The sequence below is a fragment of the Lepidothrix coronata genome, unplaced genomic scaffold (assembly GCF_001604755.1).
Source record: "Lepidothrix coronata isolate B3197 unplaced genomic scaffold, Lepidothrix_coronata-1.0 Scaffold33, whole genome shotgun sequence".
NCBI lineage: Eukaryota > Metazoa > Chordata > Aves > Passeriformes > Pipridae > Lepidothrix > Lepidothrix coronata.
Window position 1 is genome coordinate 5,848,973 of NW_016690213.1, and position 25,006 is coordinate 5,873,978.

The following is a 25,006-nucleotide window of genomic DNA, read 5'->3' on the forward strand; positions in this document are numbered from 1 at the left end:
GACTGATTTCCTGGGTCTACCTTTTGATAGTAGGCGTGATGGTTTGTATCTTACCATAGTCATAGCATTTTTTTATTTGACATCTTTCTGTCTGAAGTTAATCCTTAATGCCGTTATAATCCTTAAAAAGAGGTTGCATCCATTAAATAGATTTACACTGTAATAATAGATTATTCCTCATTGGACAAGGTGTCTTCATGGGCATAAATTGATATAATTTAATGGAGCTGTGGCAGTTTACACCATAAAAAGAACAGATTTCCTTACATTTAGCAACCTACTGTCTATGCATCTATGGTCTGAAACCTGTTTGAAACTTGTGTTCTTCACGTTATCCTTGTCCACACTTTGTTAAATGAAGAACAGGAAAAACAGAGGAAAGAAAGAGGCATCTGTGTATTTTACTGCTGAATGGTAGCAAGGGATTAACTTTGGAACACTTCGTTTCCTCACATTGTGCTTTGAGATGTGGGTTTTCTTCTTTAGAAACTGTGTATTTTTACGCTCCTTCAAACAGCATGTAAGGAAAGTTTAATAAGACATTCTCTTCTATTAAGTAACAATGTTTTCTTACTTTCTGAAGAAACAGTTTTTCTGTTATTTCCAACAAAACATTTGAGGATGATTTTACAAATCAGCATTACAAGGCAGCACATTGCTTATCCCATGAAAATCCACACATCTTATTAGTCCTGTTTCTGTGGATTGACAGGAATTGCTATTTAAATTCTTTCCTGTGTGGTAAGGAAAACAATTCTTCATTGAAATTGGCTCTGTGCTTCTTCATAAGCAATAGGGAGAGGTCATGTCTACAGTGTGTGTTCCCTTTGTAGCTGGATGACAGAGGTCTCGGGTACAGAAGCAGAACTCTGTTTTTAAGATGTGTGATTTACTTCAAGAAGCAAAATTTTGAGAGCCAAATGATCCTTGATTCAGGCCCCAGGTTGCATGGCTATCTCAGCAACCTTTTGTCCTGTTACTGTTTAAGTCAGTAGGAACTCTGATTCTAAAAGGCTTCTCTTTTCATAAAAGGAGGTTCCTGCCTTAGTATGGGAAAATAAAAAGCCAACACATGGCTATGGCTGTCAGCTCCATTTGCAACCATCTCTTCAGCACAGGATGGTTAACAGCTGTATGTGTCCTGACAGTTGCATCATTATCGATAAACAGCTTGTGCTTCAGAACAGAAAAGGATTAAATTCATTCAATTAAATGTCTACTTTAGAAGTTTATTTCATTGCATATGCATATGATAATTGTTTTGGTTTGGTTTAACTATTCATTCTTAAAATTTGTTCTCCCTCATCATCCATTTTGAAGTTTCATGCAGTTTGTGAAATGCATCACTAAACTGTACTATCTAGTCATATTTTCATGTCATGGGCTTCTTAAAAATGACATGGCAGATACTAGGATCATATTCTAGTTTTTTGATATGTGGATTATATGGTACAAAAGGCTTATCCTGTAGTTCCCATATTCTGTTTCTGCAATATGTGTGGCTGCTGGTTCCTGACCTGCTCACTCCAGTCCTAGAGATGAAATAAAGCAGAGGAATGTAGGAATGCATTTTGTGGTTTTCCAAGAGACCTCACCAAAGCACAGTAATCCTTTCAAAACCTTTGTTTCTCCTGCCCATAGAAAATATGGCCCGTAGTTTAGGTATGACCTGACCACTTGCAAAATAGCTTGCAAAGCAGTAGAACATAAGACCAAAGAGAAGGATGGTCTTCAGAGCAGTGTGTATATCAGAAACCGTAGACAGAATTGCCTTGCTGATCTATGTTATGTCTTTAAAATGATAGCAAGGGTATTCTTCTGTGGATGGTTGATCTAGCTATCTAAAATCGTCTTAAGGGCTTCAGTAGCTACTTATCTAATAACTGGAATACTAAAGCAAGGGCATGCCTTTCAGAGATTTATTTTTTTCTAAGTTTTTTTGTTCTACAGAAGTATAGTCTAATGTGATACCTGGGTTAAAAAGGCACTGAATAATTATCGCATTTTGTTTCCTTTGTGCACTTTTTTTTTTAATTTGCAAATGTTATATAATGGCTGAATATGAAGTAATAGCAATGCTTGAGATAATTCTATAATGTTAATGTGCATGTGTATATAAGAACAGCATTTATTGCTACTAGAATTGAAAGGATTCTGTGTCCACATGAGTTAGGAAATAAGTAGAACAATTGCTAATAAAATAAGTTAAAAATAACAGTGCAAGATCAGGAAGGGTATTATGAGCTGCCATCATTTGATATCAATGTCTTAAATCAGTTGTACAGCTTTTTGCTGAAAGGAATAGTAATAGTTTAAAAGTGAGTAGTTCAGAAATTACCACACCACAGGAGACCACTTAGTTCCAGTTGCTGGCACTAATGGTGTACTAAAAATGAAAGGGATTGTGCAAGTTATGTCATGGACCTTCTCAAGGGAAGCTTTCTGCTTGTACTGATCATTCCATGTATTTCCTGAAACAAATAGGATGTTTATAATTCACATAGCTGTTCTGCAGGTGCTGTTCTTACTTGTATTAGAATAAAATCCTAGAAGTGAGTAAGGAAGTTATGGCTTTTCATGTGTCTGGTTGAATGGAGTGTATGATTATGCAACCTACACATGCAAAGAAAATAAACAACAGTAAGCATAATATGTAGCCTTTATCCCCCCAATTAAAAGACCCTGTTTTTAAGTTAAGATACAGCAAATAAGGTAAAATAAGAGCTATCCTGACTCTCTTTTTAGAACTGTCTCTGGAGGGTTTAATTTTTTCTTTCTTTCCTTTAGTATTTTTGACCAGAGCTGGAAGGAACTAGAAACACTGAAAAAATCTGTTCCTCTAGCACACCCAGTCAGACGAAATTAGGAGGTCTCAGCAAGCAACTGAAAGTTTTCTGAAGGAATCCGAGTTGTTGAATCTTCTGTTTTGGAATTTGGAATTTGGAGTTGTTGAATCTTCTGTTTTTGCTGGAACCTCTGAAATTTGGAGGGCCAGAAAAAATAACCTTCTGAAAGGAGAGTGTCTCTAAAAACTCAGCTTTAGGAATTATAGTGTATAATTGAGCTGCAAATGATTTGCAGTCATTGCCATTCATATTTTAACTTCTCCCTCTTCTCCCTCCCCCACCCTGTAGTTCATGACAAAAAACCCCAATAAGCGACTTGGCTGTGTGGCATCACAAAATGGGGAAGACGCGATTAAGCAGCACCCGTTTTTCAAGGAAATTGACTGGGTTCTTCTAGAACAAAGGAAAATCAAGCCACCCTTCAAACCTCGGATTGTAAGTAACAGTTTGCATAACATTCAGAGAAAACTTAGTTTGGCAGTTCTGTTTATTGGCTTTTCAGAAACATGAGGTTACCTGAAATAATCTTGGGGTTGAAATAATAAGATAACAATGTCGCTGAAAAGATTGTCTTGTCATTGTTTCTGTGAAGGTAAGTGTCAGGAACAGATTTAATGCACAGGAAGATGTTCATGTTCAGTCACATAAAGCATGAGAGGGTTCGAGGCCCTGTTTTAATTATTTTTCTGTGTTCTTAAAGATACCGTAGTTAGAAGAGATTATTTCGTGGGGTATATACTGTCTGTACTTTCTGTGTGAATTCTTCTACAGTTCTGCATTGCTGATGGCCATTGGATTTTGTAGTAAAAGACAGAGGCAAGAATTTGTGATCAATAATATTTTAACTGAAGACACTTGAAAAAACAGCTTCCCAGGGGAAAGAAATATACATCATGATTAGATAAATCTATGTCCTTACATTTTCCTGGGTAATAATCAAGTATTTCTATTTTAAAGAAACAAAAATTTGTAAATAGCAGCCCCACCTGCAGAAACAATGAAAGCCAAGAAAAAATACTTTACTTATTCTAGTCTTCCTCTGGATGAAAATACAGTTAACCAAATATCAACTTTTTAGCTGAGAATCTGTGGAGTTACTTTTGTGCTTTAACAGTGCAAGAGAGCAATTTTATGATAAATCCTTTGAGATTGATTTGCATCTTTTGACTTTGCACATTCCGAATTACAGTGTTTGATTTGCCTGTAAATATGGTCAAGGTATTAAAAAAAAACAGAAAGCAAAACAAACAAACAAAAAAGCCCTAAGACTTTGGGCTCAGCACTGAATCCTAACTTAAATTTAGAGGTAAAGAAGTCCCCTCTGTTTCTGAAGAATGTCTGTCACATTTAAAGCATTTCCTTTTAGTCAAGCAAGATGCATTTCCCTGAGTTCCTGATGTAGGTGGTGAAAGTGGGGCTTTCCGTCCAGAACAGGAGCCTGAGGTAGCTCCTCTGAGTCCACTCTTGGAGAAATCTCTCTCCCTCTGTAGCTATGCAGAAAGAGACTAAAGGGATTGACAACTGTAAGTGAAAGTTATCTTTTGTGAATGTCTTTCTAGGAGTTATAGTAAGATAAAGTGTTATCACATGAGGAAGTTTTTCTTAATGTATTTGTTGGAGAATGGAAACATTATAATGGCGTAGCTCCACGCAGAGGAAGGCCTGAGCCAGCCCCACTCCTGGAAAGGGTCCAGCCAGCTGGGCATGTCAGCTCCCTTACCCAGTTGCCCAGCTCTGCTCTGGAGGTGTGGCCAGGTTGCACCTAGTGCCTGAGCTGATGTACAAATCTCTGTACTGCTGCAAGCAGTGGAAACCCTGAATTAACTCCTTTAGTATCTACCTGAAGCCTATTTAATACTGTGACTAACTGCTTTCCAGTCAGGTTCCACAGTCCTCGAATAGTTGCAGATAGACATACTCGGTGTTAGCTGAGTTGCATGTCTGTAGCTCTTTTCCTGTTTTCACAAGAATTTGGCCTTTCATCTCACAGTAATTTTTGTTGCTTTGCTCAGTATTCATCAGAGTTTTGTTAATATAGTTACCAAATCAAGATGCACAGTTCTAGAATCACTTTCACCTTACGGCTGCATCTAATTTCCAGATTCCTCTCATCTAGTCTGTTTATTGGCTGTTTTACTTTCATGATCAAGATGCACAGTCCCTTTGACAATAAGTATTTTTATGAGGCCCTTATTATTTCTGTAAGTACTCCCACTGCGGCAGTCCTTGAAAGTCAGGAGGCATTTCATATATCAGGTATTTTTATTCATTGCTTGTATAAATGCCTTCTGCCTTCTCAGTGGAGCTTCTTTCTCTTTCTGGTAATTATTGCACTGCCTTTATATTATAAAGCCATTCCTATTTCATTAATTCCTGTTGTTTTGTTCCTTTTCCCTTTTCTGCTTTCTTTAATGGTATTTTAGTTGAACCTTTTGGTTTTAGCAGTGATTTCCAGTTATTTCAGAGTAGTCCTGTATGTAATTTTTAGGGCAGCTCCCTGCTCCTTAATAATTGTTAGGTTGATTTTATACATCTTTGTTTATACCTTTTCTCATTTTTCTTCAGGCTGCTTCTGTAATGTTGGATTTTCATAGTACTTCTTCCTATATTGTATCTGCCAACTTCCTTTATTCTACCAAATTTGATTCCTGAAGTCTGGTAGTTCTGTATGCATGGATTTTTTTTCTGAACTCTTTTTTTTTATGGTGGTGAATTCAGATAATATGCACTCTGTGTTACAGTCATCTCCGTTGTTTTTCATGTTCTCAATCTGCTCTCTCTAAGATATCTTCCCCAGAGACCAGGTCCTATCAACTTTTACTGATTACTTTTTTACACTTACAAAGGGCATACCTTATGTATTTATACCATGTTTATGATCAATCAGTTGTTTCATACCAGCTGTATTAATTTTAGCAGTTGTTTGGATTTTGTTGTTGTGTAGGAATCTTTGAGCAAGATCATACTGAAATTTTTACTTGTTCTCTTAAAACTGAATTATTTATTACTTGGAAAGTGAAGTGTGGTATATATCTAGGCTGGAGAGAAGGATCACACAAATAAAATATAATTGTTAATTATTTAACTTCAGAAATGGTAAAGGAATCTAGGGCAGTAAATTTCAAATGCTATAAAGGTGATTTTGGTTATTTGTCAAGCTAGATGAGATGGCACTCACTTTGAAAAATACAGAAAAGAGGGAAGAAGATGAACACTAATGAAATAAAATCTACTTTAAAATATAGATAGAGTTCGTCTCTAAATTCAGTTGTGAGTGTAGGATTGAGATTCATTGATTCAGTTTAACAAACTTAACTATTCCATGGCTATGGAATAACTATGAAAAAACTTAACTAATGCCTGTGTTTGGAATGTTTTCTGGTTTTTAACATCTTTTAGTATTAATAAAGGGCTGTTGATTATTTAAAAGTGACTTGTAATATTAAAAGAAGATTAAAAAAATTATTCTAATCTTATATTGAGGAGGGCGTAGTTGTGTGAAAATAGCTACGAGAAGAGAGGCCAGATGATTAGTCAGAAAATAGACATTCTTGCATGTGATATGTATTGAGTGTACATGTGTGCTGGGAAAGAAGCATACAGTGCATATATACTCATTTGTGGATTTAAATTGAGTTTTGCATGCATATACAAAATTTTGCTCATGCAAGAATGCATATATTTACCCAGGTAGTCTTCTATTTTCTGACCATTAAGATGACTAAGGGGGGAAAATTTATGATTATATTGTAAACACTTCCAAATAAAACAATACATGAGATGTATTCAAATGAGCTCTGGGCAATATAAAATGTTGACACTAAACAAGCAAAGTCATTAGGGAAAATGGTCAAACACTGAGGTCCCATCAGACAATGGAATAATCTGCCAAGGGAGGTCATAGAGGTGCCAGTGTGGAAAAACCCTTACTGCTGTTCTGCCTCACTTCTCTGCTGATCCCCAAAACACGTAAGTTCCTTGATTAGCGCAGCTGGCTTGATTTTCTGTTACCTTTCATTCTATATCTGCCATATTTTCTGAGGAGCTCTATTACATGGTATTGCAAGACCTGTGCTTCTCCATGGTTCAGGTTTGTCTTTTCAGCTGTGCCAGCCCTAAGTCTGAATTTTTCAACTGGACTTAGAAGAAACACTGCATGGCTGTTTATTAGCCAGACTTTTGAGGATGTGGGGTTTTTTTAAATCTCATTCGCACAGTGGATGGATGTGATTATGTACCTTATTATACCAGAAGTATACCATTAATGTCCTTGTAGTTTGTACTTGATTTGATTATTCTAATGACGCTTTGGAAGATGAAATTTCTTTCCTGTTTTCAGCCTTGGAATGAAAATTACTTAAGTCCAAAAGGTCTTTGAAAATCTGACTTTGTTTTCTGAAGGCTTGCAAGAGTGCCCTGGGCAGAGCACTCATCCTGAGTTTAGATTGCTAAGCAGTGACTGCAGTGCCACCCCAGGTTGTCCTAGGTGGAGACAATGGAGGCAGATTTAGTGGCTCTGAAAACTGCTGTGAAGAATCTTTGACTGCTCCTCCAGCTTAATGACTTGGGATAGAGAACACAAAGGGGTGAAAATGCACTAGGGCTCAGTCCTATGATCCATATTATCTACCAGCTCTTCCTTTCATAAATCTAGAATTATGAGGCTTTTCAGTGGCAAAATTAATTTTACATAGATATATACACAATGGTTAACCATACTGAGAGGTTTTTTCCATGTAAAGCTGTTAAAAATGTTAAGCTCCTGTAGAAGAAAAAATAATAGCTCTGGAACATGTACATTAGAAATCAAGCAAATGTTTGAACAGCTATTAAGAGGATATTTGCTATAACTAAGCTGCAGTGACCTTTGCAATGTCTCTTGAAGATCATTTTTGCTGTTCTCAAAGCCTAATTCTTAAAGTTTCACAGACTGTCATGAAATTTTTCTAAATAACATTATTCTTCCTCACTGCTTTTAGTGCAGACATGAATATGTAATTGCAAATGTCAGAAATAAGTGCCATTTTAGTGCAGACGGATATCTTTTCTTTAGAGCGGCTGTCGTGAGACAGAAATTCTTTTGAGGCATTTTATTGCTATGTTGAGCTGTTTTGTTGTATGTAGTCTTCCTGGAATTTTATTTCATATGGAAAATGAAATTTCCCTGATCAGTAGCCATAAGACCAGGCTATGGTTTGCAGCATAACTGGTTGCCCAAGAACCACAGACTCAATAGTATTCAGTGATTCTCTGCTCTCCATCTTTATTTCCATGGCTATGTTCCTGGCTTAACTGAATCCGTTATTTCCATTTTCAAAATACTTTTGCCATATTACAAATTAAAACAAGGGTGTAGTAGATTAATTTCTTACCAAAATTATTGATATGGTGGTAAGTGTGGTAGATCTTGCCTACTGGCATGATGGGATGATTCTGTCCATCCATACCAAATAATAAAATATGCATTAAAAACAGTCATTGAAATAGATTGCTGCTTCAGCTTTAATGTGTATTGATTAAATTTATGTTGTTATAGATTCCCTGCAAGAAATTTTTTGTGCCATTTCTGAGGGCACAGCCGGCTTTCCAGACTGAACCTGTGGCCCGCTGACGTATCACTAACATCAGCCAGTGAAGCTCAGAGACGTGCACAAGTGGCAAAAATATGCACAATATCACAGCCCCTCTCGCAAGAGGGATGGAGGAAGATCACTGCCCAAATTTTGTTACTCATTTGGCTGAAGTCAGTGGTAGCCTCATATGGGCATCAATTTCAAAAATCATAGAATCATAGAATGGTGTGGGTTGGAAAGGACCTTTAAAGATCACCTAGTCCAACTCCTCTGCAGTGAGCCTAATCAACTAGATCAGGTTGCTCAGAGCTGTATCCAGCCTGACCTTGAATCTTTCCAGGAATGGGGCATCTATCACCAAACCTGTTCCAGTGTTTCATCATCCTCATCATAAACTATATCGAGTCTAAATCTGCTTTCTTTTATTTAAAATCATTACTCCCTATCCTATCACAAAAGCCCTACTAAAAAGTCTGACCCCTTCTTTCTTTTAAGCCACCTTTAAGCATTGAAGAGTCTCCACAGAGCCTTCTCTTCTCCAGGCTTAGCCCCAACTCTCAGCCTTTCCTCACAGGAGATGTACTCTAGGCTTCTGAGGGCTTTTTTTCTTGTGTTTTTGTAGAATTAGACTAGCATAAGAAAATCATATTTCATGGTCACTGTGGTTCACTGTGGTGCAAGGAGCTGTAAGACAGAGAAAGCTGTTAGGCACTGTGCAGCAAGGACAGTCTCACTACAGGCGCACTCCTGTCCGTTCAGACTGAGTTTTCACTGTCAACCCTTGAAATGTGCATACAAACAGACAGATTTGGTGTTTTCATCCACCCTGTTGTCGCTGTCAGGACTGGGAAAATTTGGGACTTCATCTAAGACATCCTCAACATGAAAAAGCTGAAGAACTCTGAGCCCAGAGGGTAATACAAAGCCTGGTAAAACAGATGTTTGCCATATGTATTTCTTTCTAGCAATTAAGCCAAAGTTATATTGCTAATGGCTTTATCAGTGCCTGGGGCAATCCATTTATAGGGTGGCTTTATGTAGATGAAGTTAACAAAATAATCGCATTACAATGATTCACTGTCAACATGCAGCTTTCACAGAACAATACATTATTTTAATTTTCTCAGTGTATTCATAATTTTTTTGTTTCCAGTTCTAAAAGCTCACTTTCTTTGAGAGAATTAGAAACAAAATGAACAAGATAGTCTATTGCAAAATTGTATCTTGCAGTATGGAGCAACAACAGCTGCTGCGGACCTATTTAGTTCATCTGATGTGAATCCCTTCATTTTGCAGCCTCTTCAATTGCTACTGTTATTATCACTGAGAATATTTTCTGAACATTTGTAGGTTCCTTCTTCAGTTCTGGCTTCTCAGGATAGAGAGTTGGTCTAGCTGCTAAAACCAGAGACCTAAGAATTGCAAGATATATGAGTTCTTCCACGAGATTTTCTAGAAATTCATTATGTCGTCCAGGCTGCATCACCTAACCTTTTCATGCCTGTGTTTCCCCTCTGTGGTAATCTCAGGATGCTTAATGCAAAGTTCTGTGACAGCAAAAAAATATGACAGAAGTGTTAAAAAACAAATGCTCAAGATCAGCCTGGCTTTTAAATTGACTGAATGTGTAGGACTTCCCTTGGAAGAATGTTCTATGCTATACCAGACCTCAGTGTTAGCAGATTTCATCTTGGTCCTCAGCCTCAAAATTCCTACAGTAATTTGCACCTCTCTCAGCTCCAGTAACTCAAAGATAATGATAAACCATTATTGAAGTCCCTCCCCCCTTAGTTATCACTATCTGAGCCACATTGTCTGTATGCAGTTTCCTTTGTGAACCCGAACTCCCTTGTTAAGTCTTGACTTAAGGATGCCAGCAATGTGTCATCTCTCAGTTTTACACTGCAGCAAAGGTTTGAAATAAAATCATTCCCAAATATGCAATTCTAGTCCTAGCCAATGATTGTGGGTTACAACTGGAGTCACTGAGTACCACGAATTTTCTTTTCCCCCTCCCCTAAATGAGTGAAAAACTGGCAAAATTTTGGCAACCCTTTGCCTATGACCTGACAACAAGCTGGGTGCCCATAGCGTTTGGAAACTGGGTAATAAATAGCAAATACAAATCAGCACCTACAGAGTGTGCAGCTGGGCTGTTTGCACAGGCAAACAGGCAGAGGCCGCACCTGCCTCGTGGATAGGTGCTGCACTGGATGGCTCCTGAAAAATATTTTCAATTAGAAAGGTGTGTGTTTAAATTGCTGCAGCAACCATCTGCTTACTGTGAAATATGGCTGGAATCCTTAAAGAGGGACCACATTTCTGGAGAAAACTTTCAAATATGTTAGCTTGAAGCATAAGTTCTATAATCTCAGATTTGTTTTCATACCAGTGCAAACAGGCAAAGATTTTTTTTACTTTTTAATGAGGGATTTTTAACCTGGTGTTGGGAAGTCATGATACTGTTTTGGTGGGGTTTTTTTAGCACACCTCTACTTTTATGTGACAGTAGATTGTATCATCATCCATGCAGAATTATGACTTTGCCTTTACGCTGTGGGGAAGAAATCCTGTAAAATGCAGTATCATTCAGTAGCACCAGATGGAACATAGGAAATTACAGGCCAAGTAAATTTCTTTTTGTATAAATGTTCTCTCTTTTCAAGTTTGCTTCAGTGTGAATGTCCCTCTTTAAGGTAAGGCCTTCAATATGGGGAAAATGTCAAGGTAGGTCCATTTTTAGGCCTAATAACCTTGAGGTGTCCCTTCAGTTTCATAATATTTCCATTCAGTCATCAGTGCATGGCAATGAGCATTTAGCAGATGGGCACGCAAGGGGCTATACTGCATGCCTTTGCATGAAGTGTTACTGCTTAGACAAAACACTGGGGAGCGGTCTTGAGACCTCAGACCCTCATGTACCATTACTAAACATTGCACATTATGTATTCCCCACTTGCTGCAGACATTTCAGGCATAGGAAAGCAGGGGGCTTTCTCCTGAGAATGACTTCATAGTGATTAATACTGGTATGCAAAACAACCCCAAATGTTTAGAAACAGGGTAGAGACTATTTGTGAGAATGGTTAACATACATCCATTAGAAAAACTAAAGTAAAATAGATGTGGACTTTTGGGACAGACTTTTTATTGCAAACAGCCATAATGGTGGGAGTCTAACACTTTTTCTGCATGCTGCCCCTGCCACAGGGTATCATAAATACTTAATGTCATCTAGTTCCTAGAAATTACACTTTTCTGCTATGGGCTCAAGTGTCAGCCGGGTGGCTGCTGATTGAGAAGCGTTGGCTTTTGTTAGACAATGAAGTTTGAGATCTCAGGTGAACTTGCATAGGCAGGTGGGAACAACAAACAGTACCATAACTGCCTGAAACATAGCTCAGGCCAATCGGTCTAGCACGTGGCTGGGCAGGACAGAGAAGTCTGTAACACTTCTGCCTCTTCCCCCAGCAAAATAAAGGGCCTTGGTTTCCAGAGCTTCAGCTAGCTTGGCACTTCATGCAACCACTAACTTTGCTCAAAGTGTAAGTATGTAGCTTTTGAGGAGCTTATGTGTAGCTTGTACAGCGGCTTAGAGAAACCATGAGTAAGTGAGCTGGTATTTTTAAGGTATTTCAGTGTTGGTTTTTTGAATGAACAAGGCTCTGTTTTCCCAGAATTTCTCATTCTATTAGTCTTATTTTTGGAGTCTTTTTATTCTCTTCAGCTCCAGTGTCTACAGCAGCTGTTTTGAGCTGTGATTAGCATAACACTAGAATTACAGAAGTTTGAAAGCTACTTCCGGGCACTGCAGCTTCCCAAATATTTATAAGTTAAACAACTTTTATTATGCTTCTTTTGATTCTGTACTGGGGATCCAGCACTATTTGTTTGGGTTTGTTGAGTCCCAGTCTTATAGCACTAAAATCTTTTCATACTGGCTAATTAAGTTCATTTAACCATCTGTTAAATGTACATTGTTAAGTGGTGCCCATTGGGATAGAGTCATAAGCAGCCAGAGTGTACTTGCTTTCCTTTAGGGCTTCCCAAGAAAAACAGAAATTCTGTTTCACTTTTTGGCTGCTTTAATCTCCAGTGCTATTTTCATAAATTAATCTAAACCATTACGTGAAATAATCTTATCATATTTACTTACAGTACATTCTTCAGAAATATTTTAGATTTATATTGATGTAGATAATAAATAATATTCCTAGGTTGGGCCCATTTCAGATGTCAATGAAGGCCAAGGGAAAAACACTAGGTGATTAAGAAGCAGTAGCATCTGACTCTTTTTCAGAAGGTGGAGAGGAATTTATATAAAAAAGCAAAGACTCTTTGAAGGCTGGCAGTCCATGACCAGTCCCATCACAGTTGGAGTCCAGTGAACATAGAGTATAAAAAGAGGTTTGGCTTTAGGTTTATTTCTCATGCAGAACTTTCTGTACTAGCAGTATACTATGCCAGTGCAAGCATAAGATCTTACTAGGATGTTCGTCCAAAATGGGCAGCAAAAATTTGTCAATGTATGTGTTCACAGCTCAGCATAGTAGTGCAAAACTTAATTCCTTCAACGTATGCACTAATAGCAGATGGTGGACTGAAGCTGCTGATATGTAGCTACTTATCATCAGTAGCAGGACGAGGGAGACGTCTTTACATGGTAAGGAATCCTAGCACTTCATTAACTGCTGCTCCTCTCCTGTTATGCTGCTGTGCTGTTATAAGGGATTTTGTTACTTTGGAGGGACAGACCTTATACTGGTCCTCTCAACAGCATGCTCCAGAAGTCATATGCTTAAATTCTGCATGATGAGAGGAACGCTCAGTCTAGATATTTATGAAGAGCCTTAAGCACAGATCTTGTTCCTTGAATGCCATATTCATATTTGCAAAGGACCTACAGAACAACAATTCTCTTGGCTTAATTATGGAGTATGGAAAAGAGGGATTTGGAGACCATGACTGCCCATGACTGTTTGTAGGATTGTGTTTATATTTGACAAGAACAAGAAGAGAGTTTGAGTTTGTGCCATCACATCTTCACTAACAGCTCAAATTCCCAGCAAAATGGGGTTCCCATTGTGCAAAAACCCATATAAGTGAAAGACAGTCAAGAGATCATAGATAGTGATAGACAGAGAAGATCACAGCCCATGTATAGAAGAACAAAAATAGGAAGAAAATTAGATGTAGTATGAAGAGAAAATTACTCAAGCTCAAAGGAGGTCAGTAGCAGAACCAAGAATTAAACCCATGTCACTACAAACTGCTGTGTCTTCCTGTGCTCTTTTAATAAAATCGTGTTCTGTAAAAGCAATTAAAGTGTCTGGAGGAAAGACGGAAAGATGTACTGAGATGCAGAAGTAGTAGGAATTCATCCGTAGTTGTGCAATGTGGTTTTTTTAGCCTACAATTTATATGTGCATTAGTTTAAAAAAAAAAAAGACAGTAGCTTCAGCTACTTTCTAAAGTCACATATATCTTTATTTTAATCTGTCTTTGTAAAGGCTTAAAAATAATCATTACACTTCAAAATATAATCTCTAATAATTCAGTAGTCTTAGAATTAAACCATCACCGTGTAGCTTTCTCCCTTTGTATAAGACCTACTATACAATTTCACTCTATGAGAACCTGTCATATGCGTCATCCATGCCAAACTAAAAGTTTTTCTCTTAATTAGCTAAAGCATCAAAGAGCACGAGTTTCCAGAAATAAAGGCGGTCTTGCCAAAAACTGTGTAGCATTCTTACTCTATGGCCTGTTGTGCAAACCATTCTGGTGTGTGACTGAGTCTTGGAATGATGCTCCCACTTGCTATTACCTTTCATGCTGTGGTGTTTCTTTGCATCCAGTGTCACAATGCACGTGTTGATGCCTCCTCAGTATAGGAGGGGCTCAGAATCACAAGATATTACAATATATTTATAATTTCATGTCATAATCGGGAAGGTTTCCATAATGTGGTACTTTTCAGTGATTCAAGGGGTAGGTGACCGTAGGCAGAATAAACCATTGGAGAGTCAGTTGGTCAGTATTTATTCAGGATACATAGAGTGTCTTGAAATATTTCATTACATCATGCATCTATTTACTAGCATCGCAGTGTCCTTAATTTGTTCCTTGTCTTTGTGATTGGTTAAAGAATGAAAAGTAAAGTAAATGTACTGATCTTTTCCAGAACAAATCTGGTCAGATATCTCAGTGTGCTGTTAGACTATCTATATTTGGGTAATTTTTCAGTGATTTAAGGGATGTCTCCTGGAAGCCACTGGAATTCTAGGAATATGGAATTCTAGACTTACCAACCTGCCTCACTTCTTTCTCTTCTCAGCAAGTCAGCTCTGTTGTCTGGATATAGCTAGTCCTTTGTGCCAAAGTGCTAGGGATCAGGAAGACAAAAAGGCCCCTACACATGTATTTGAGGACTCAAAACGTCACAGATGCACCAGCTGTGATTACTGTAACCCTGCTATAACAATGGTTGAAATGCCATTTTGGGAGAACACAACCAAAAATGGGCTAATCTTGGATGTGTGCCAGAATGTAAGAGGGGAGGTGATATCGCTGATCATGACCTTAAAGCAGTTGAGGATATCAATGGAAGCTTGCCAATATAATGTGAATTAGAGAGACACACATATAAAATCTGCACTGCAGAGTGTGTCATAAGATTTACAATAGGAATCGCATTGTGCAGCTGAAGGGTATTTTCATATGATTATTCCATTACTTTCTGTTCTTGTATTTCCTCCCTGCCCCAAGAAGAAATATAAAATTGTTTCTCATGAGGTTAAATCTCTTAAAGAAATCAACCATAAGGTAAAAATGTGTAGTGTAGGAATTTAGAAGTTAGTACTCTTCCCCTGCAGTTTTTTTCACTTTAAAAAATGTGTGTATTCTGCCATAGCATAGCTTATGTGCAGTGGCTATATCAAGATTGAGTCCTGATGGAAGAAGGCCTGATAAGGTGGACAAGATGGATCTTGAGGGTAAAGGACTAACCACAGATGGGAAGATGGTGCTGAGCTCCCCAGAAGCTCCTCTGAAATCTGTCTCCATCTATGTTTTGCACAGAGGTAACTGTTGTGCTTTAGCAATCAGGCTATGAACAAAGTAAGTTTGCTATATGTAACTTTAGTGCTGGGTACTTGTGGTCATGTTAAAACCACACTCAAGTAGGGCCATAGGGGCTGACAGTTTTACAGTGACTTCTTCTGAGAGAGGTTCGTTGCCGAGACTGAGAACACAGAGTAGTCGTCAGTGAACCTGCAGAGCTTTGATTTTGTTTGCCTTGCTGTTTGTTTTTTGGTGGTGGTTTTGGGAGGCTATGGTTTTGAGAAAGGCTGTGTAAAAGAGAAATACAAAGACTGGCATTCTGGCCGTAGTCATTAAATGTTTATAACACTAATTGTTTAGCTTATTCCTCCTTCCTCCTTGACCCATTTCACATTCCTAAGAAAGATACATACTGTTTCAATATAAAGGTGGTTCCAGCTTACTGTATCACAAATACTCCCTTTTAAAATTCGTAGTTTTGTGAATTAGCTTGGTGTTTATTAAATATATGTGTACTTCCACAACAGATTAAATTGTGGACTGCATAGGTTGACATGCTTTTCAAATACTGTTTCACTATCTGTTAACATCTTTATTGAGTGAGGGGTTTTCCCACTGCTTTTGCTGAGTTTGGTGTCCTTTACATCTAATGAAAGCATAATATAGGAGCACAAAAGCTCCCCCTCTGCTTAGAAGGAATGAATGCTGGCATACTTGTAAAAGGTACTTGGCTTCAAAACCTTTTTTGTCATCATAACCTTCAGTTAAATATACTGCAGCTCATGACGGATGTGTTATAACTCTTCCACGTGTGAATAGAGCAATTAACATGCTGAAAAAAATTAATAACTTATAAAGTTACTTTGATAACGTGTATTTTGTATCTTCTGAAATAAGACAAGCTAGGAACTACTTCTAATACTGATACAGATTATCAGGACATGCAAATACTGTGAAGAGGTATCCTGAGGATAAATTGAAAGATAGGCCTGGAGTGTTGTGCTTCTCAGCTTGTTTCCTTCGAAATATCCATACCGAATTTCTCACTATATAGCATGAGTTATGTGCAAACGTGAGTGATCATCACAGTTGGTCTCATTTTTTTAGAAACTACTACACCTTTACGAAAAGAGATCCAATCAGTGGTGCAAAGTTATCTTTGTCTGTGCTGTGGTTTTTGTTATCATAATATGGAAAGGTGAATGAGAGGACAGTGATATGTGAGGTTAGCCACATAACCTTGTTCTTCAAACCAGCTGGTTTGATGTCTTGACTTTCCATTTGTCTTGATAAATATAATCTGAAAGTCTTATCAGTGATGAGGTAAATACAAAATATTTAAACTCTTATCATCCTGATCTAAGAATTTCTTCTGGATGATACTGTGCCAAACATAGGTACCATTTGTTTCTTACTGAAGCAAAATCCTGAATAAAATTAAGGGATACCATGTAACACCTATGAGAAGGTGTGTGACTCTTGCTGCATGTCCCTGCTGCTGCACTGCTGCCCCATGCCCCTGTAGCAGCACACTGAAAGCTGCAGCAGCTTCCTGCCCAGATTCAATGCATCTGTCAGGGTGTGAGATATGCTGCTCATACAGCCAGGTGCTGCACTGGGACAGTCTCCATATGAATGGCAAACTCCAGGATTTCACTGTGGACTTGAAAAATGTATGAGAAGGCACAAAGCACTGCTATTGGCAAAAAATTGAAGTGGAGTAAAGGGAAAGATGTTTCATTCGGCAGTATAGACAGGTCAGTCTGCATCTGCATTTCTGTGCTGACGGTGTCTCAGACTGTGAAAATCATGCATGAGCTTTGTATATATTTTGTGTCAAATGGTCCACTTACTGAAAAATATCATTGCACAGTATTTTTTTCTTTCAACGTACTAGTTCATTGTTGTAATGATAATTTCTGGCCTCACTTCTTGTGTTAGCTATCTGTTCTGGATTAGCTGCTCATTCTGCTAAATAAACAGAAATCTATTAATTGATTTAAAGAGGATTCCTCTCGTTATATTTAAACAGCATATTTGAATTTTTAGGACAATCAGACTAAAACACAAAACCTAGTCTTTTGTGGCAGTGTTATTTCCTAACACTTCCTAACTCTAACCCTAGCCACCACCTCCATCTTTTTTTCACCTTCTCTGGTAGCATTTGAACCTGGTGGACAATTCCAGCCCTATTTAGTGCAGCCATTGAGCTTGCAAAGAACTTGAAAGAGTTTCAGTGATTTTTGCAAATTAAATAAGAAGAAGTAACAGAGTAAAGAGCTATATCTCTTAATGTCTCCAAACTGGACAATTAATTTAATCCTTATTAGGCAGAAGAAAGTCCACTGAGCCTCTTGGCATCATGACCCAGCCAATGAGGTGTCCAAGCTTTGCTGAGTTCCCTGGTTTGGAACACCCTCTGTCAGGTGCCTTCTCGTAAGGATTTCTGTGGCTTTTCAATGCCAAAGGCTCCTGTCATTCACATCTGGTTTATCCTTGATGGGTAGTAGTCATATTAATATTCATTGATTCAAGGGGTTCTATCCCTGTAGCTTAAGTGTTATATCTAATCAGATCATACCCACATGAAGAAAGACCAACATGTCTCGCAAGGTAAACAGGTCACACTAGGTCAGACAGGACACCTGTGAAGCATTCACACCGCGGGGAAAAAGGAAAACAAAAGATCAACTGGCCAGCACATTTTCTGAACAAGAGGTAGTGAGGCAGTATTCCTTCTCACTATCAGAAATACTCTGCTGTTGGAGAAGCCATCTTTCTGATGAGATTTAGAACTGGAGTCATGTCATTTTTAGTCATTAGTAGTGCCATGTCACTGCTGCTGCTCTTTGTCAGAGACAGGCTCTGCCCACATGCTGCCTGCAGTAGAGTAGTTTCAGTGCAGTGTGGAATTTGGCACCTACTTTTGGAAGCTCTTGGGTAGCTGCTGTGCCCCTGCTCTCGTGTAGCACTGACGCATGGTGAAGACAAGATGCTTGGGTAGTCTAGAGAGAAAAAAACCAGCATCTGAAACTTCATTGAATTTCTGTGTGTTTGGGTGGACAGCTGTAGTTTTGGGCCTTCTTTTTTCTAGTACTCTACTTTCTTCCGTCATCTGAAATCCAAAAGTCTTACCAGGAAAAAAATTTTAAAGTTTAAAATAATTCATCCCAGAGTCTCAGAATTGCAAGCTAAATAAACAGAATCCCACCCATTTAATTACCTTTTAAATGATGCATTTGCCAGCCAATCTGAATATTTTTCCTTTTATCGTCATGATTTTCTAATGTTCAAAGTTGGATGATAGCTGCACTCTGTTTCTTTCATATATTCTCCTACCTTGCAGATCTTTCTTCTCTTCTCAGCTTTTCTGCTAGGAGACCACCACAGCCCTTCATACCTTCATCCTGAGTCTTCATGCTGCAACTGTATATTGGTTCACGCTCTTGGCCTCCAGAGTATTCACAGTGCAAGTACATTAAAATAGCAGTAGTAGCAGAAATGTGGCCAGACCTGTTTTGTCTTAGCAGATGGAGCCTTGCAAAATAGGCATAGCTTCAGAAAGAAGGTGCCTAAGTTGCTAAGAAGGGTTTCTCAAATAAATCTTTCTGTTGAAAAGAAGCACTTGTTATGAACTCTACCTTTGCTCTTTTATGGCTTATTCCACTCACCTTTTTTTCCCTGTGATTTGTTTAATCTCAGTTAATCAATTGGTTAGTTAGAGACCTGTTAGTGTATCCTTGCAATCATAGATTGCTCCATGCTTGTCCTGTTAATAAATTGGATTACGTATCTCTCTGCTGCCAAAACTACATGGAAATCTAAGCACAAAGCTTGGGATTCAAAGTTCTACTGAAAGCACAATTGTTTTTAATCAGTAGGACTTAGGTGCACCAATGTTGGGACAGTTTTTTAGATGTACCCATCTGGGCTCTTTTTTCATCTAACACCTTCACAAGTCTTAGTGATAATTTTCTGGAATAAGAAGCTATTAGGAATTAATTGCCCCAATAGGCTTTGAGGAGTTTGTCATCTTACTATTTTAGCTTCAGCAAGGAAATAACACTTTTCACAAATACATTGAGTGAAAACCTGAAAATAATATATATTGTATTTGTTTTCAGCTACACCAGAGCTTATTTGCTCTCGATAGCTAGTGGTTAAAGTGTGTAGTCACATTTCTTTTGCAAATAACTACAGTTCTGAATTTGAATTCTACTTTCTGCAAATATTCACTTGCTTCCTTCTGATTTATTGACTATTCCTGTGGAAAATTCATTGTGTGAGTGTGTGAAAATACTACAGTAGGACATGGAGAACAAGAAGAATGTAGATGCAGCTGCAATGTAATGCATTTCAAAACTGAGATGGAATTTCATTCTTATTTTGCAATATTTGCCCAAATGATTTGGGAAAAAAACCATAAAGTCCAAAGCCACATCCCTCATGCCTTATGCAGTTTGAAGTATATGGGTTGCATATACTTTATGTCTTGTCTTTATGTACAAAGTAAATATTTAAAATGTAAACTACATAAACATGTATATATGTTTGTTAAGTCCATATCCCTTTCCTTTTAATGGAATTTTGTAGGTAGAGATTGTAGATTTTTGTTTGCTTACACTTAGAAAGTACGTGGTTTACAATTAACAGTCTCTTGCATTTATATAGACTTTTTTTCCCTATATCTCTAAAGTTCTCACAAACAATGTAGGTGAAGGTTGCTGCGATCATTTTACAATTGTGAGAAAGAACTGTTTAGTGCCTCAGTAAAGCTGATGAAGAAAATACATTTATATATATGTATATTTTATAGAAAAATTTACCTATGTTGAAAGAGGGCATATATCCCATTTGGAATACATTAATATACTTCATGATGTATGACTATCATTTTACTTTGCAAGTCAAATAGCTATTCTATTTCCAGTATCATCTTAATCTCATACATGTGCAGGATGAACACAAAGCTTGTTTTCAATGTGTCAGTGTGCCTCCATTAAGTATCACTCAAATAATTATTAGATTCCATGAAACAAAGAGAAAAGAGACAATGTAAAGAAAAATGTTTGTTCCAATTCCCTGAACCTGTACGTACCTGAAATACGCTGCTAACTTAGAAAATGTGAACAGTGCAGGTTCAAGGGAATGACCATGGAGAATGTTTTTAGCTGTAGCCTAGAGTGTTTATTTCATGTAAGTGGTCACAGATAGTCACTGTTGTGAGTGTCCTGAGGACAGCAAGTCAGCCTCCCCAAGACTGTTTTGGTTAATTCATCTTATCCCAGAACATGTACAGTTGCACTTTGTTGGCCCAGCTTTGCTGAAGGAGGGAGGTGCTTTAGACTTCAATGGGGAAATCCTGATGTCATTGAAATAAAGAAGACTTCTGAGGTGGATTTCTTTGGAGACAGAATTTCACACTTTGCCATGGTGCTCTGAATGACATTCGGCTGCAGTAGGAAATCTGAGTTGCCAATGTGGAGCTCAAGAATTTTGGATTGAGAGCTGTTGCAAGCTTTACCTCAGGTTTTTAAAGCTGAGTGTAGCCTGATTTAAAGAAACGGTTAAATTAGAGTTGAAACAGTAGACTGTGTTGTGGGGGAATCAATTATATCAGTTCACTCTGTGCCTCTGAAATGAGAGATGATTTTGTTCAAATCTAAGAGGAAACAGCCATACCACCTACTATGCCAAAGCCTTTTCTAAATCAGTCCTAATTTCAGCTTCCTGCTTTATCATCATACTGCTATTCCTTCGCCTGTCAAGAGACCCGTGAGTCTCTGGGAACTCATTTATAGTACTGCTTCTGTGGCCTCTCCTGAACTCATTTATATTACTTGCTCCTGTAGCTTCTCTCATATGTCTGTTATTATTTGTGTGAAGTAGCTCCTCTTTTATTTCAATCATTCCAGAAAATTCAGCCTTTTGGGGGGGAACGGAGAAGAGGGAGAGCACCTTTTATTTTATTGTGCTGTTTTAGTATTCACCTTATTTATATTTTTCTTCTCAGAAAACCAAAAGGGATGTAAATAACTTTGATCAAGACTTTACACGAGAAGAACCAGTATTAACGCTAGTGGATGAGACAATTATAAAACAAATCAATCAAGAAGAATTTAAAGGGTTCTCTTATTTTGGAGAAGAGCTACTGCCATAGACAACGTTAGACTGACAGATGAATGATGCTGCAAGAAGTGATTCTGAAGAGATCATCAAATCACTGAGACTCAGTAGATCAAGAACTACTTCTCTTACCCTGAGCCCATATCCCGTGTTAAAGTATATATTTATTGTTTTTTTCCTTTGTCTTCTGACCTGAAAGCACTCTTAATTTCTGTCTCACAAAGCAATGCAAAATAATTTTGTATCAGAAATTGTAGATGTAACACACTGCCGTATATTTGCAACTTTTCTTTTATTCCTAAGAACAGGAATTCCCAGAGGACAAAAGTGCATCTCTTCCATAGAAAATGAAGCTATACTATTAAAAGCAATTTAGCAGACCATGTTCTGTAATCATCATATGTATTTAAGCTAAGAAGGTGAGAACTGTTTCTTCTGCACTGGCGGTTATGGTGAAGTCTGTACTCAGATGCCCTTTGAAAAGCAAAGTCTGCCTTCATGGAGGTTTAATACTCAATTATTAATTTATTGTGGTGAGGTACAAACTATAAAGCTGTCCAAAAAAAGAAGCACATCAATTAAGGATTTTAATGAAGTTCCTCGTACAATGTACAGAAAACTCTTAGGAATAAGAGTGACAAAGATAACTGAAATTTTATTTAAAGCAAGAAATAGATACTAATAGATACTATATGGATAGTTATTAAAGGGCTAAAGAATAAAAAGCCTATAGTACTTTAACACAGCTATAAATAGCCATTTTACTCTTTTTCAGGCAATTGGGAGTACTATCCATGTTACCAAATTGAGTATCCTTTTAAATGAACCATTAATGTGACGCCAAGTTTGCAAATGTTTACAGTTAATTTTACATTAAAAATTAATTATAAACATTATGAATTTGCCATTGTAGCTACAGTGATAAGTAATTTCTTATTTATATTTATTTTCTCAGCAGTGTGTTACTTTTGCACACTTTTACAAAACCATAATACTACTGTGTTTGTTGGGTTTTATGTTTAAAATCTAAAGAGAAAACTGCTTTTAGAAGACACAAAGTAAGGCTACACGTGCATTATGTGGAAGTGTGTTAAAAAACTGAAGATCAAACATTCACAAACTGACATTATCGAAAGTTGTAAATTGATATTTTTTTTGTGTATGAATTGAAATGGTAACTCATGTGGACAATATTACTAATGTGAAGTTACCTCCTGTAGATACGCTAACAGTGTTATGTACTTATTTCCAGGAGTACCCTGTGGTTTGGTTTTGGTTTTGGTTTGGGGTTTTTTTGTGTACATGTATCGCTGAGGTCATTTTATTATATATTTTACTGGACTGAGTGAGCGGTCATTGGAATCCATTTTAATTGTTGCACATGGATTTCCAGCTGCACAAAAATATATATACTTGTGATTGGCAAAGTGGCACTAAAGAAGCTTTTTTGCCTTTTGTACAGGTGAGATTTTGTATATAGTGTTTGCTGCAAGGCCTGTGGAATTCATTGAATATAGAGGTATCAACTGCTGCATGTTCAGGCATACTATTAAAATGTTAGTCTATGAAAGAATAATTATAATAATGTCCATGTGCAATACTCTTGTATGTGTATTGGTTCAAGTTACTGTCAGAAAGATGAGGTTTTTGTTATAAAAGATGTAGACATATATTAAGCTATACTAAATCTCTTGTATAGTTCTCTTCAACTCTATTATGACATGATAGAGCTCGGAAAGAGAAAGGAATGTTACAAGTCGTGGTGGACAAAGTGTGAGTCATTGGCTTTAAGAGATAATCTCGGACTCAAGCAGATGAGTTAGTTTGTGTCAGTTTTGTGTCTGGCTGCTCATAGCCTGTTACTGATGACACCATTCAGCTCCATTTTGTTTTGTTTTTAAAACTCAGGTGTAATTATTATATATATTCTTATGATTATTTCAAAATATTAAATATTATGATATATCAATTAATGTGTTGTCTGGCCTACAGGTGTAATAATGGATCAAGCCTTTAGTTTAATTTAATTTATCCTTAGTAATCTTTTGTACTGGGAAAAGACTAGCTTCTGGAGCTGAGTACCAGCACATAAACATCTTAATGATTGCATCATCTCAATGTTAAATTTCTTTCTCTCTTAGAAACACATTGTAGAACTGCCCATCAATTTGTGTCTCGCCACTGGCTCTGTTTATTTCTCGTCACGGTTAGATTTTGACATCCAGGCAAGAACTGATCACAATGCTAAAGCATTCTTTTCCATGGATGAGTAGACTGGCTAGGAAGACAAGTTACTGGATAGTGCACTACTGTTTGTTCAACAAGAGGCCTTTACACAGAACTAGGAGCATTTATTTTGAAGGAATAAAAGCATCCCATAAAGCTATTGTGTGCAAGCTAGTGTAGTCTGTATTCCCATTTCAAACATGAAGATAATTAGCAAATGTTTGTATTTCAAGAGGCCTCAGCACCTGCAGTGTTTGGTAGGATGCTAAGAGAAAGTGAAGGAAATAGAAACTTTTGCATGGGCAGACATTTCTTCAATATAAATAGTTAGATCCTCTGCCTTGGGTTTACATCAGAAAGTTTTTATGTTAACATTTTTAAAAGATAATTCTTAAAAATGGACATTCTGTTACATTTCTGCCTGTTCTGTAAAATCTTTCCTGTTCCTTCTTTGTCAAAGGAGTGCAAAATGCCAAAAATATTATTAATAATAACAATTATAAAGAATCCATTGTTTCTTTGTTTTCCTCCCAAATAGACTTTATTAAAGATGGAAATAAATTTTTCTCCATAGGGTGAAAAATAATTCTCTCCTAAAAGGCTTAAAAATTACCTCTTTTTAAATTATGTGCAGAATAGTTCTGGCTAAATATAAAGTGTATTCAGTTGGGGGGGTAGGTTTTTTTTTTATTGTGAGGATTTATTTGTACAGAATTTTTTTCTTATGGATGTAATTTGAATCTCTTGCCATTCATTAGTGTTATTTCATCGTAAACATTATTACTGTGCCAAATGTACTGTATTCAAAAGGATGTGAATGTGTATTGTTTCAGAACCCAATAAATACAATGATGTTAAATCTTATTTTTTTCCTCAAAGTTTTCCTGAGTATTTCCAACGAGGAAGAAAGAAAGATGAAGTATGAATTTTTTTTCCTGTTACGTGTTGTACAAAATACCACGAGCTTGTCTTTTAGGAGTGGGCATTTTGCAAAGGAAGGATTTGCTAACAAGAGCCTCCTCTGTGAAGCACTAAACACTCCAAGAAAAACACAGGTAACAGTGCATGAACACTATTTGTCTTGAGCAATATAACATGTACCTCAAAAACACCAAGCAGGTGAGTTTACATACTTTTTCAGCTTACTGGCTACATAATGGTCACTGAGTTCTG

General features: G+C 37.3%; 1 protein-coding gene across 2 annotated transcripts in view; it reads left to right on the plus strand.

Annotated features, from left to right (window-relative positions):
- Positions 1–24,697, plus strand: part of PRKCE (protein kinase C epsilon) — a 288,770-nt gene extending 264,073 nt beyond the window's left edge. Inside the window, exons 14-16 of one of the 2 annotated variants that reach the window (XM_017811754.1) lie at positions 3,135–3,281; positions 11,086–11,115; positions 21,495–21,590. In XM_017811754.1, the coding sequence (XP_017667243.1) occupies positions 3,135–3,281; positions 11,086–11,100 (162 nt within the window). In that variant the 3' untranslated portion in view covers positions 11,101–11,115; positions 21,495–21,590. Of the gene's footprint in view, positions 1–3,134; positions 3,282–11,085; positions 11,116–21,494 lie in introns of both variants that reach the window. The other variant, XM_017811753.1, reaches the window with a different exon arrangement.
- Positions 24,698–25,006: the final 309 nt, after the last annotated feature.